This window comes from Parasteatoda tepidariorum, chromosome 1, assembly GCF_982258835.1.
Source record: "Parasteatoda tepidariorum strain Cologne lab strain chromosome 1, Ptep-v5.0, whole genome shotgun sequence".
In the NCBI taxonomy this organism is placed as follows: domain Eukaryota; kingdom Metazoa; phylum Arthropoda; class Arachnida; order Araneae; family Theridiidae; genus Parasteatoda; species Parasteatoda tepidariorum.
In genome coordinates, this window is record NC_141755.1 from 30103361 (window position 1) to 30118570 (window position 15210).

At 31.1% G+C, this 15210-nt stretch overlaps 1 protein-coding gene across 2 annotated transcripts in view; it reads right to left on the reverse strand.

Annotated features, from left to right (window-relative positions):
- The window catches only part of LOC107455673 (nose resistant to fluoxetine protein 6), a 93719-nt gene that overhangs the window by 55483 nt on the left and 23026 nt on the right, over nucleotides 1-15210 (reverse strand). For both annotated transcript variants that reach the window (XM_087161086.1, XM_016073315.4), the window contains exons 9-10: nucleotides 14452-14617; nucleotides 732-811 (exon numbers count right to left, since the gene is read on the reverse strand). In XM_087161086.1, coding sequence (XP_087017212.1) covers nucleotides 732-811; nucleotides 14452-14617 — 246 coding nt within the window. The remainder of the gene's footprint in view (nucleotides 1-731; nucleotides 812-14451; nucleotides 14618-15210) is intronic.

The following is a 15210-nucleotide window of genomic DNA, read 5'->3' on the forward strand; positions in this document are numbered from 1 at the left end:
TTATTGTCGACCAGTGTTTTAGAGAACAAATAATGACTTTGTCCAAGAAAAAACACATTATAGCTGAGCTAAATAAAGAGTGCTATGTTTAATGAAGAAGCTATGTTTAATGTCAAAATCAAAATCTTGGCTGATTTCAATGTGCTGTTGGATGTTGTCCGTCATTGCTTCTGTGGTTAACGTCACGTTGTAATCCAACTGCAGTTGAGTTGGACGGCAATTGTAGTTCAAGATGAGCGTTCGATGACGTATACTATCAAACTCACAAATGGACCAATCAGAGGTTAGCGCTGATTTCCAGCTGACGGCGTCCTGTCCTAAGAAACCAGGCCTTTAAATGCATTATCAGAAATGCGGAAGTAAGAGAAGCTCATATGCTTGGGCGCACAAATTAATATTGAAGCGAGAAGAAAGGAGAAAATTTGGAGAATATCTAAAATAGACGAAAGAAGAACTACCAAAATTAATTTGATTGTCTGCTAAAACTTCGAAGGAGTAATAACTGCATTTTTACTCTTCTGTTTCTTTCGGCAATCAAACAGGTTTTGATGTTTTCAGCCTATCTTCCTCATTAATGATTCGACAGAGAATGATAGCGAGTTTTTCTCGCTAAAATATTAGTGACTTTTTTTTACAAGGAATCTAGAAATAATTACTGGGAGCGGCGATTGTGGAACACCTTGAATATGAATTTAATTCTCGGTATTATTTAACAGTTAAAACTGACATACCTGTATGTGACGAGCAACACGACCAGACCAGCTATATGCATTTGAATCAGCATCCCCATGAACCAAGAATGAAGCATGCACTACAAATAAGCATTTAAATGTTAAAGTTAAGTAGTTATAATTTTTATGTTAAAATATATGAAATTCCAAACAGTAAAGTCATTTTTATTCAACCCTGCTTAATGGTTACTCTTGAAGTGAGTACGAAATGCGGGTTTCTCTTAAAGCATATTTATTTCATGAACACAAACATCAATATAACATAAACTAAATTAAACATTATGGGTCGTCCTGCGACCAAGCTAGCTAGTGAAAAAGTTGAAAAGGTAAGTGGCTGTTCTTCCTCTGAAGGACAGAATATATATCACTAGGATCACAGGGTTGCTTTTACCTGAAGATCTTAAATAGCCAAGCTGGCGGTAAGACTGGTGAGAGTGGCGAGCACCGCACACTCCCCCCGCAGTGTATCACTTACTATACTTTTTTGGAAAACGCACAGTTCTTCCAAACCTATTTTTGGTCTCCCGCATTACAGGAGTACACGGTATTTCAAACTTTAGAGTCTTAGTTATTTCAGAAGGTTGTAATAATTCACTTTCAATGAAGGCAGGTTTCACACGATCTATGGAGATTGTCGACTTCCGACCTCTAATATCAACTTCAAAAGTTTTATCAGTTCTCTGAATCACTTTAAAAGGTCCATCGTAAGGGGCTTGCAAGGGTTTCTTCACAGCATCATTCCTAATGAAGACGTGACTACATTCTTTTAAGGCTGGATGCACAAACACTGACTTTGTAAAGTGGCTGGAAGCTGAAGATGGTCTGATAGTAGAGAAATGTTTCTTTAAATCCTCGACTAGTTGAATTGGGGACGAGTCCATTGTTGTTGAGTCAAAAAATTCTCCTGGAAGACGAAGTGTTGTCCCGTACACGAGCTCTGCTGATGATGACTGTAGATCTTCCTTATATGCTGCTCGAAAACCTAACAGGATAGCTGGTAAGGCGTCTGACCAATGGTCTGTACTGTAGGCCTTGAGTGCAGTTTTCAAGGGTAGGTGCAATTGTTCTATCATCCCATTACTTTGAGGATGGTAAGGTGAGGATCGAACTCTTTTGATGCCCAGAAGTTGTGCTAGCGCTTTGAAGAGTCTACTTTCGAACTGGCGACCCTGGTCGGTCGTTATCACTGAAGGTGATCCAAAGCGAGCAATCCAGGTTTTGAAGAAAGCTTCCGCTACTGTCTCCGCTGTAATGTCAGGAATTGGAACAGCTTCCACCCATCTAGTGTATCTGTCGATCATTGTCAAGCAGTATGAAAATCCTTTAGATGGTGGTAATGGGCCAACGATATCAAGATGTATATGGTCAAAGCGTTTGGACTGTATTGGAAAATTAAAAATAGGGGATTTAGTATGCCTTATTATTTTAGATTTCTGGCATGGAATGCAGTGTCTAGACCACATATTACAATCTCTATTCAAATTAGGCCAAATAAATCTATTACTAATCAATTTGTTAGTTGCTTTTATTCCTGGGTGTGATAAGTTATGAATAGTATCAAATATTTGTTTAAGAAATTGTTTTGGAATAAAAGGTCTAACGTTTTTAGTAGAAATATCACAATATAAAATAGTGTTCGAATCTGGCATATTTACTTTTTTTAAATCCAAACTTTGAGAATTTTTGATTAAATAGTTCAATTCTTTGTCATTTTCCTGAGCTTTTGCAATTTCGCTGTAATCTATAGGATTTGGCATATTTATATTCTTGATATTTCATTCATATTTGATTCATATTTGGCTATTCTTGATAACGCATCTGCAGTTATATTGTCAGAACCATTTAGGTGTCTTAGATCTGTTGTAAACTGCGATATAAAATCTAATTGACGTGCTTGACGTGGTGAAAATTTATCTAACTTTTGCTTAAATGCATAGGTGAGTGGTTTGTGATCTGTGAACAAAACGAAATTTCGTGCTTCGAGCATATACCTAAATTGTTTGATTGAAGCGTATGCAGCAAGCAACTCCCTATCATATGCGCTATAGCGCTTTTCAGTTTCGGATAACTTGCGCGAAAAAAATGCTAACGGCTGAAGATGTTCATTTTCTGTTTGAAATAATGCTCCCCCAATAGCAAAATCCGAGGCATCTACTTGCAGTACTAAATTTGCATCGGGGTTAGGATGAACAAGCAGCGTAGCGTTCGCTAAAAGAGTTGTGCAGTTTTGGAATTCGCTTATTGCTTGTTCTGACCAGTTAATCATACGATTATCATTGCGCTTTGAGCCTTTTAAAAAATCGTTTAAGTGAGTTTGGTTATGAGCTGCGCGAGGTAGAAAACGATGAAAAAAATTTAGAAGTCCGAGAAATATTTTCAATTCCTTAATTGTTTTTGGTTGTGGGTAATTTAAAATAGGGTCTACTTTATTGGGTAATGGTTTGGTGCCATCCTTAGTTATTAAGTGGCCTAAAAATGAAATCTCTGGCACACCAAACAGACATTTTGATACATTTACCGTTAAACCGTATTCATTTAATTTTTGAAACACGGTTTGAACATGCATTTTATGCTGTTCTTCTGATTCACTAAAAATAAGGATATCATCGAGGTAAACATAGCAAAAAGGCAAATCTCCCAGAATTTCATTCATGAACCTCTGAAAAGTTTGCGCGGCTCCACATAGACCGAAATTTAAGAAAGGAAACTCAAAAAGCCCAAAAGGCGTACACACAGCAGTTTTTTGTATGTCATCTGGGTGTACAGTCCGCAAAAAAAAAAACGAATCACCCCGAATAACTTTCGTTCTAATGATCGGATTTTCACGAACTAAGTGTCAATCTTAATGGTTCCTGGGGGTGACCTCAAATAAGCTAATTAATTAGTGCTAACTATTAATTAAGTTAGGAAATCAGACACAAAAACGTACTTTCTCTGAATAAACATGCATTTTTTTTACATATTTGGATTTCTTATCTTCAAAATATATGGGGTAGCCGCAATCTGGGAAATGTGGTCCCCATAGTTTGGTCAGGAGAGCGATTCAAAGTTCGTACCCCTTAATGTTAATTTCGCTTTTTGCGTTTTCAGTCATATTTTCAAAACTAATGAAGCAATTCAAAAAAAATTGCACCCACTCATAAAACTCATTTACCCAAAGATAATTTCATGCAAAAAATAATTTTTAATAATTATTTATTATTTTTTATTATTTAATTAAAGTGAGGATGAAAAAATATTGAATTATAAGGTATGAATTTTTTTATACCATATTAATCTACATATTTTTTAATTAAAAAATCTAAAGTTTCAACTGTTTTTATTTATTAGAAGCTGAGAAAAATTAAAATTAATTATTTTTAAAAAAATAATTTGGCGACAATAAAGAAATAACTAATTGGGGCGATTAATATTAAAATGTGATAAACATGGGAGGAACTTGACTTCGCGCGCGTAGCGTAAAATTTCATTCATATTTTTTTCGCTAATAATCGTTTGCTAATCTTTTTATTTTTATTTCTTTCACACTATAAAATACGATGTTTCTTTTTTAGTCATTTAATAATTTATTTGCAATTTAGTAAAGAATTTTGAATAAAAAACACTTTATTCAACAAATGTCTAGTTTTAAAAAAGTGTGCTTCTGATAGAATACACCAGATTGTGTTTATTTAATGTGATTATTTTTTATTTTTTTTATTTTGTTTTTCAATAACTGATACAATTTCAATAATATACATACGTATGTATAGATTTGGAATAATATATTTATCAATTTCTTGAATATATATTTTATAAATATTAATAAAAATACGTAGTCAACATTTTTAAACATCTCTCACAACATCGCAAATTTCTCAACATCTTATAGGGTAAACTAAACTATGAAGGAACACTTAAACTTAGCTTGCTTTTAAAAAAAATTCGTAAAAATTTCAAAATTTGTAATTTTAGCTAAATGATGGTGTCTACATATTTGTTATTAAATGCAAATTATGTAAAAAAAGTTAGATAACTTACATAATATTGTTTTACGCTTTTGGTGGTTTAAATAATAAGTAGTAAGATGACCAAGTGAAGGAACAGTTCTTACCAGTGAATAAACACTAAATTTTCCAGAGAATGAACACTTAATTTTGATAATGTTTGATGCTCGTTAGGAATCCATAGGCCACACAAATGTCTAAAGACAAGATTTTTCTTGGAATTACGACATATAACCATAGTTAATGTGGAAAATTTTACTTTTTTTTCAGTCATGGAATGGAAAGTAAAATATGTTTGAATACATAATTTTAAAAAAATGTTTTTCATTTTGTTCTCACAGTTTAATAGTCCGTTCTAAATTATGAATGTTTATCATTGTGTAATCTGATGATGTTTTTATTATTATTATAATTCGATCATTTTTTTGTTTAATCTTTTCCTCATATTTTTTAAGCTTTTTTTTAAAATCTTTTTAAGTATTTTTTTTTCTCTTCGTCATGAGTAATTTATTTCTTTTTCTTTTGATTTAACCTTCCTCTTTTTTCCAAATTTTTGGCCAATGTAAATGTATCTTCGAAATTTCTTATGATTTTCCAGTTCCATTTCCAGAATTCCTCACTGGATAATAAATGAGAAAAAGGAGTTTCGAAGTTTGAGTAAAACCCATCTCTCATTGACTTATATCTAGTAGTTACATATGAAACCAATCGTTTTTGCAACTAACAATGCCTCAAGAGGACTTATCACAAAATCGGTTTTCAAGATACTTTCATTATTAATGTTAGTTGTCTCAGCTTCAGAGCCAAAATTTTAATTTTACAATTGTTCTTTTTGAAATAAATTCCTCAATATTGAGAAAAGCGCAGGCTATTGGATATTTGGGAGATTAAACTTTTCTGTCAATGTTCCTTTAAAAATTTGCAACATAACTTGTGAGATTTCCTTCTCAAGCTTCTGAAGAAATAGCGCATCGTTACTCTCGAAGCATGTGTTTTGTTGATAAGTTGTCTTGCTCATTAACTCTTGGTGTCTGCATGCATTTGTTACAGTCAACGTTTTCTACATCGAATGAAAAAATATCGCATTTCATAAAAGCATTTTAACTTCATCAGTTGATGCCTCAAATCTTATTTGAAAATGGATGTAAAATTTTCTAGACATATTGTTTTACAATTCTTTTGTTTTCAAGATCTAACGAGATTTCCAAGAAATACGTAGAAAACTAAACCAGAAAATTTGTTTTGAGGAACAAAACTTGCTCAGTTTCAAATTGATATGAGATTTATACCTATCCAGAAGAAGCAAAATTAGGAATTTGATTGCATTTTTAATTAGCCATGGGTAGAAACATTTGCAATATATTTGTAAAATGTTGCTGCGGTCATTGTTTCATTTCATGAATAGCTTTTTCCAATGAAATATGTAGCAGGGACTGATTCTGTAATATCTCTACGAATTCTTCTGTAAGGAAAAACTACCAATGGAGGTACTTTTTCTTTCCTAGGTACTTTAGAATATAAATCCTTATAATTTTTAAGGCCGCAGATTTTTCCCGTTTAAGGGCAGTATTCAACTCTTGTTTCATTCGCATTGTAAATGCAATCACTTTATAAAAGGATGCCAGGGCTACTTCCCTCCTAAAGATTCTCTGAAGTTCTTAAAACCAGTATTTCGAATATTATTCTCTAAGGGAAGTTTTGCCTTTTGAAATTATCTTCGCATTGCACTGAGTTATCGGTGGATGTCACCTTAAAAAAACTTCACCCGTTTTTCACCTAGAAAATTGTCTTTAAATGGATTTTTCCTGCCAGTTCCCGTTAGGACATTAAAGACGGCAATAGGATAATAATTTAGCTAATTATTGGCACAAAATCCTGCAAAGATTCCATTCAAGCTTTTATTATTATATTTAGTTGTTATATTTAGTTAATAAACATAGTTTATTAAGGAGTCTAAGGTATGATGTAATAACTAATCACTACATTTATAAAGATAAATAATAAATTAATTATTATTATAATTCTTTAAATAAATTTAGCAATTAAATTGGCATATTTAAATAAAATAGTTATAGGAACTATTCATTCAACATTTAACTGAATTTTAGGAGTCCTCTATGTCGCTGAACTACTAATTATCCAAGTAAAATCATATTTCACACATACTATTCATTCACTGGGAAATCTATTCTCAGTGAAGGAACATGCCTGTTCCTTCTCTGGTTAGAAGTTGTTTTTTTTTATTTTTAACATAATTTTGATTTTTAATATGACAAAAGGTACAAGAAAATTAAAATTTTTCTTTTATTTTCATTAACTTGAAAAAATCCCAGTAAAGGAACACTTGTTTATACATTGGTTTTTCATCGTTCTGTAATCCAGTTAATAAACACCCCCTAATCTCAGTACTTGCTTATGTTATGATGCTTAAAATAAATAAAACGTAACTTCAATGACCATATTTTGAATTCTTTTTTTCACAATGAAAAGAAAAAGCATTATTATATGCAATTAATTGTAGTTTAAACGAATAACAACAAACACTGACCTTATAATTTTGTCAAAGAAACAAGGCGTTGAACAGACACTAACAAATTCAAAACTTTTTCCAGAGAAGACTCAAAGACCAGATAACTAAATGCATTGTTAAAGGACTTCCTATTGTTAGGTAGTAAGCTACTCTTACCAATCAATCTAAATTAAAACGTTTAAAATCTTATTTCTAAGAAATATCTATGAAATGCTCCTTCATTTGTTGGTTTACCCTATATCATCCTAATCTTAAAAGAAATTTCCGGAAGTGTATCGCAGAACTATTTTACCAACTATTTAATAAAATTTTAACATTTTAAAATTCTTATTCTTTTCCATTTTACGTTTATTATTTCTTCATTAATATACTAATAATTTTTTTAGAACTTTAATTTAGATTTTCTTTAATTTAGGTTTCCTTTTCAAATTATAGTCAAGTTTTTTTTAAAGAATTATTGTCTGCTAGCTAAGAATAAAACCTTGTTAAGAAATTAAAAACATTCAGCTGTTTAAAATTATTTAATGCAAAACAGCTGATTATTTACATAGCATGCTATTTTTTTGAAAAAAGAATATAAATTATTGATTGTCTTTTTTTTTTGTTTCTTGCGACTTCAATTTAGATTATCTAAAATAGTGTTGATGTTTTATAAGTCACTACAAAGAGGATAAAGATACCGAACATAAAAAGCTGTGGAATACGTAGTCAATTTTTTTAGTGTCTTAAAATATCTCAGTATCTTAAATGTCGTCCTACTATCTTAGTTGTGAAATTAAATTTTTAATTATCTGACCACGTGTGATTCACTAATTATTTCATTATATCTTTTACTCTTTATGATACCAAGTAGATTTTTTTTTCTGATAATATACTAAACTATTTAGTTTAATTTTTTACTTTAGCATGATTTCCAAGACATTATTGTAGTATAATTTGTTATCAAGAAAATGCCTTATTTTGTTAATCAGGAAATACTAAAAATTGAAATTTGTAAGGATTCCGAAGCTGTGCACACAATACGCAATTTCCGACCTTATTTTAATAAAAAAAATTTTAAAAAAAATGTGGCAAGTAGGCTAACATACTTTTTACAGAAACTGTGAAAACTAATTTTTCCTATATTCCGTCGAAAGAGGATAAGAATGATATTGCTCCAAGGGACCTACTCAATAATTTCGCTATTTCCAGAATGAAATCTGTTTGATCGAAACATATTATTCCTTGAAAATTACACGAGGGAGAAATTAACTTTTATTATTTATCTAAGCTTATTCCATTTATTTAATGATAGCGGTATTAAGGTTAAGGATATGCGTCGGAAGCTCCGTTTATTATTATACTATAAATGCATTAAATCATGTAGCTTGAATAATTTATTTTAAGTAAATTATTTAATAATTTTAAGCAAATAAGGGTGTAAAAATAAACCGGATCGAAATACTCCGAAAGTCTACCCTGAAATATATGTAGAATAAACTTTGGAATCGATATATAAAAAATACCTTTTCAAACAACTTCGAGTAGGACGGAAACGCTAACTTGTTTAAAAAAGTTGTCCTTGTTACTATTTAATTTCGATTCCTGGTACTAGGGGACAATCCGTTTTCACATTCGACTTTTGAAATTTCAATTGTAAACGGAATTTTTTTATGACCTTAAACTAAAATGTTAAGGCTTGCAGCAAAAAAAAAAAAAATTTTTTTTTTACTGCATTAATTTTTTTACAAAGTAGTGAATTATTATTTTTTCAATCTAAGAACCTGTGCCTATAACATATGTAAAACTTATTTTAATATTTAGTGAAATAATTTAATATGTTGTGTAACTAAATGGATAATCCCAAGAAACTGAATCGAAAATATAAAAACTTCATTGATTTAAAAAAATAATAGATGATAATAAAAATAGACATGTTTTGAGCGTCCAATAATAAAAGTCACAAGTTATCCAAGCCTGACAAGTCTTGAGAATGGGCGATTATATTTGAAAACTCGAAACATGTCGACTTTTACTTCCCTCTTCATATGTTTTGAAGCCAGTTGAATTTTTATCGTCAATTATACTGTTTTACATTTGGGTCTTGATCATTATTTTGATAAGGATTTTACACTAGTTAAAGTAAACATATGCATTTTAATATTTTATCAGGATTCATATGGTCTTTAAAAATGTAAGAACATCAATATTGTAAAAGTTATATTTAACTTAAAAATTAATATTTTGGCACCAGATATTTTGAGTTAATGAAATTAAATATTTTATCTCTTAAGTTTTTGTGCCCCCATTTCAGTATCTTAAGGATCTTACGAGCTCTGTTTAAAAAGAGATCATCAGATATATATAAGAAAGCAAAAATAACCAGATTAGCAGTATTTGGTGGTAAATGTAGCTTATCGTAATTGAAGAATATGCTGTGCGACATTTTATGGTGACTTTGCGAACGTATAAGTTTCAGAATGTATCGAAACATGAGGATGCTATTTGCTAATCATCTTTATCCAAAGGAAACGATGTAACCTAAATATCTAGTAGAATGAAGCGATTTTTTAAGCAATGAATCCTACAATTTGCAACATATTATTTCAATATCTTATTCTTAAACATAACATATTTCAATCTTTTTAAAATGCCACTAAACATTCAGCAATTCCTTGAGTTATAGAAAAAAGAAATATCGTAAGTTATAGAAAGCCTTGTGAATGTGCATTAGAATTATTATACAATCTACATTTTATTTTTCAAGCACTTTTTTTTTCTTCAAATTTTCTTGCCTGGAAGACTCGATTAAAACTGTCAAAATGATTATCCCTAAAATTTTGTATATAGCTATAATAAGTTATGCTCATTTTATTTTAGTATAAAATCCTCGAATAAATATAGTAAAAACAGTGTAATCTAAACAATATCAGATAAAAAGTTCATGTATTTAAATTCTAAAAACTATCATAAATAATTTATAAATCGATTCAAATTTACTTTTCAAAGGAGATTAAAATAATATTTTTTTTTGCTTTTTGGACAGAAATCCCCTAAAAAAATTGTTTATGGCCTGGAAACTTCGAGATATTTTCTATTAACAATAAATTAAGCCCCTCCGAGCAATCACTGAACATTATTTCAATTTTTTTACTATCAGAGTTTGGTTGCGTAGCAACCTAGTAAAATTAAGCACTCCTCTTTTGAATTAGTCAATGGGTTATCTTAAAATATTTATTTGCGCAGGCGACTTTTTTTGGCGGTTTTCTGGACTATCGCCAAATATATAAACATTTATTGCGGCCGAATTTACCACCCAATTTTTTTAAAATTTTGTCTACCCCCACTAATTCAAGGGTCTAGATTCCAAATATGTAAAAAAAATTATATGTTTATTCAGAGAAAGTACGTTTTTGTGTCTGATTTCGTAACTTAATTAATAGTTAGCACTAATTAATTAACATATTTGAGGTCACCCCCAGGAACCATTAAGATTGACACTTAGTTCGTGAAAATCCGATCATTAGAACGAAAGTTATTCAGGGTGATTCGTTTTTTTTTTGCGGACTGTACTGGGATATGAAAATAAGCACGGACTATATCAATCTTAGAAAAAATATTTTTGTTATTCAGCGCGTGTGTGAAATCTTGTATATGGGGAATAGTGTACCGATCCGGAGTTGTCACGGCGTTTAATTTCCTATAGTCTCCAACTGGTCGAATACTTCCCGAGCTTTTAGTAACGACATGGAGTGGAGACGACCATGGTGACTTCGAAGGCCGGCAAATACCCTGCTCTAACATAAACTGAAATTCTTGTTTTACAACATCGTATATTTTTGGACTTAATCGCCTAGGTTTATTGTGTATAGGCTGACCAGTTGTATCGATGTAATGCACAGTATTATGACACGCCTGCTTAATTTTTGGTGTTAATTTAGTTAATTCCGGAAAATTTGATAATAATTTATGATAATATGTGTCACCTGAAATTAATTTTACTGAAAAAACATTAGTTTTGGCAGTTATGCCCAATAAAGAAAGATTAGTGACACCATCAATTAATTTACGACGTTTTAGGTCTATCAACAGTCCAAAGTGCTCTAAAAAATCTGCTCCTATAATTGGAATAGGCACCGTAGCAACTAAAAATTTCCATTTAAAGTCTCTTCGTAATCTTAAATTAATGTTCAATAATTTACTTCCGTAGGTAAAAATTTTTGAATTATTAGCTGCAGTTAACTGTAAGGGACCAGGATGTAAATTTTTAATCATTTTTGGGACGGGCAAGCAGCTCACATCTGAACCTGAATCCACTAAAAATTTTAAATGAGTTTTTTTTATCATATACAAATAAGCGACACGAACGTACGGCTGTCGGATCTTTTGTCGCTGTAATAGCGACAGCCGGTTTTAGTTTTCCTGGTTATTGTTGTATGAACACGGTGAACAATATTTTCTAGCTTTTTGGCCGAATTTCGAATGATAAAAACAGATTTCAGACGATCTTTTCCGATCCCTAGAGCTAGGTGTATATCTACGAAAATTATTATATCTTGTTCGAGAACGATTGCGTGATCTCTCGCGAGAAAATTTTTCAACTTGCTGGCTAAGTGCAGCTATTTGCTGGAGAATTGCACATACTTCCTGATATAGCGAGTTCGATGTTGGCGGATTTTCTCGTGTTTTTGCTGAGAGTAAGGGATTCGAACTCATGGCGTTATTCGTTGCACAAACATTTGGACGGGAATCCGTTCTAACTTCGGCTATTTTATCCGCTAGCTTAGCTAAATTTTCTAGCGACTCTGAGCTAACGGAAAGAATTGTTTGTATCTCTGATGGTAAACGCTGCAGCCATAAGGTTTTCAAAAAATCCTCATTTAAAGATGTACCTGCCAGTGTTTGCATTTTCCTCAATAAATGGGACGGTTTGTCGTCTCCTAATTGTAATTCAGAAAGAAGTTTACGGATTTGCTTACTTTCAGAGTCTGTAAATTCCGCGATAAGTCTTTCTTTAAGAGTATTGTATTTATTTGCAGTTGGAGGATTAAACAAAATATCTGAAACTGCTGATAAAGTCTCTGGGTCTATTGCTGCAATGATATTGTTATATTTAGTTTGGTCGTTAGTAATTCCTGATAAATCAAAATTGCTTTCTGCCTGAACAAACCAAAGCTTGATATTATTTCTCCATATTGGTGGTAGTTTAACAGCTATACGAGCAATTTGAGCTTCGGCAAGATTCTGCTCACCTTCATTTGGCATTTTGAACTTTAAATAGAAGCAAGTTTAAACAGCTAAAACTAATTCATGTATTAACGTAATTTGACAAGTATTTTAAGTTTAGAATTGACTAGTTACCTAAATATAAATACTACCACTGATAACTTAATGACTAAGAGGGACAAATTGCATACCTAAACCAAGCGAATGACCATAAAAACATACTTGAATCGTCGCCAGCTAGCTTTGTAATCCCATAATTCATACAGTATAATCCAAGGGTTCTTCCATGAAAGTTGATTTTAGCATGCTGCGAAGTCCGGGTCACCACTGAAGTGAGTACGAAATGCGGGTTTCTCTTAAAGCATATTTATTTCATGAACACAAACATCAATATAACATAAACTAAATTAAACATTATGGGTCGTCCTGCGATCAAGCTAGCTAGTGAAAAAGTTGAAAAGGTAAGTGGCTGTTCTTCCTCTGAAGGACAGAATATATATCACTAGGATCACAGGGTTGCTTTTACCTGAAGATCTTAAATCGCCAAGCTGGCGGTAAGACTGGTGAGAGTGGCGAGCACCGCACTCTGAACAACATAACGTTGACAAATTTTACGAAATTTTCTTTTAGTTTCAAGGGTATAACATTAAGAAAAATATATGCACTATTATACCTTAATTAAATAAACAATTGCTTCGTATTTATCTAAACAATGATACAAAGGTCACCGATACTCGATGTAGTTGTGTACTTGGTACGGTTGATAAAGTAATCGTTGGAGGATCGTGAATTCGACAACAGCCAACCAAACAGTAGTAAAATCCGTCATGGCTTGCGGTGCGAAAGTTTGGAGAGAGGAGTAACAGCACAGGCGTTGTCCACGTTGTCTGTCTGGAGTCAAAATTACGTGGTACGGTTCAGGCATGGCTAAGAAATGACAGAGCTCTAAAAATCAAAATCGAGCTAGTTGCTTGGCCATGTCTGGATGTATACTAAGTTAAAGAGGGTTTTATTATAGTATACTATGAAGTAAATCTTTAAATATCTATAAGTACCTTTAAATACCATAGAGCTATAATGTAGGTTGACCAAGCCTTTCGGTTGATTTTTGTCCCAATAATAAACACACGTGACTGGGTGGGAGATTCGTAGGGTAATTTTCCACCTTCTGCTTATTATTGTTATTTCAAAGGGAAAAAATTCTTACTCGCGAATTTTTGCAAATTTTCTTTTTTAAATATGCTCTTTTATTGCAGTGTATTTGGTTGAAAATAAAACTTTTTTAAATGAACGTTTCAAGAACCCATGCTGCTGCGTCCCAAACTGTTGCTTTTTTTCTTCCTTTAAACAGTGTGTTCTCAAAACCTTTGGAGAAGTTGTTTACATTATGTCTATGGAAGCTAGCCTTCTTTTTCCACGTATATTCCTTACCTGAACTCTTGAAGTTGCAAACTTTCTTTTCGTGCTCTATAAAGCTCAAAACATAAACCAAATAGAAAGAAAACCAATTAAAGCTTATATTATTTGTCACAAGACTTCATTTCTTCTACGCCAAAATTGCTGCAAGACAAGAATCATGTGACTCTGATGCTGGGCAAGGAGGTATAGAGAAATATAACAGAATGCTTGCTGCATACCTCTATTACAGCTCTATGGTAGTTACTGACATCTAATTGACTTTTCGAATCAATAAAATCAATAAAAACATATGAAAGAACTAATAGACGGCCGTCAAAATAATTCAATAAAAATTCAATTTTTTTTCCATTTTTCCCTTCTCTTTTTTGTGACTAGTTAAATCAAGCTGTAAATATATTACACACATCAGTTTCATCTATTCTAAATTGTTTAGCATGAAACTAAAATTGAAACATTGTTTACTTCAACTTAAATAAGCATTCGGAAATCATGCATTCCTAATAGTTAAAGAAATTATATTTCATCCCAGAAAAATAAATTAATTAAAGGGAAAAAAATAAAAAAATAGATGTAGATTTACCATATCATTAGAATGTACAAAATTGTTCATAAAGAAGATGTTCATCCACCAGGAATTCTGACATTTTTTAATTTCAAAATCCCATGAAGAGTTCCATATGGGTCCAGAATGAAGATTTGGTACTATTAACATTAAGACAACGAATAATAAAAACAACGGACAAAATCTGTAATACAAACATTATAAAAATATGTAAATATCTGTAACGTAATAAGCATAGGGCAAGTTGAAATATTTATATATTTCATCGTTGAAATTTTTATATATTTCAATGTTGAAATGTTTATAGGTTTCAATGTTGAAATATTTATATATTTCAATGTTGATTTTCTTATATATTTCAATATTGAAATGTATATTTATTTCAATGTTGAAATCTTTATAAATTTCAATGTTGAAATGTTTATATATTTCAAAGTTTATATATTTTAATGCTTCTATATTTAAAAGTTTATACATTTCAATGCTTATATATTTCAATGTTTATATAATTTAATGATGAAATGTTTATATATTTTAATGACGAAATGTTTATAAATTTCAATGTTGAAATTTTTGTATATTTAAATGTTGAAATGTATATATATTTTAATGTTTATATATTTCAATGATGAAATGTTTCTATATTTCAATGATGAAATGTTTACATATTTCTATGTTAAAATGTGTAGATATTTCATTGTTGAAATGTTTATATATTTCAAAGTTTAAATGTTTGAATGTTGAAATGTTTATGTATTTCAAAGTTTATATGTTTCA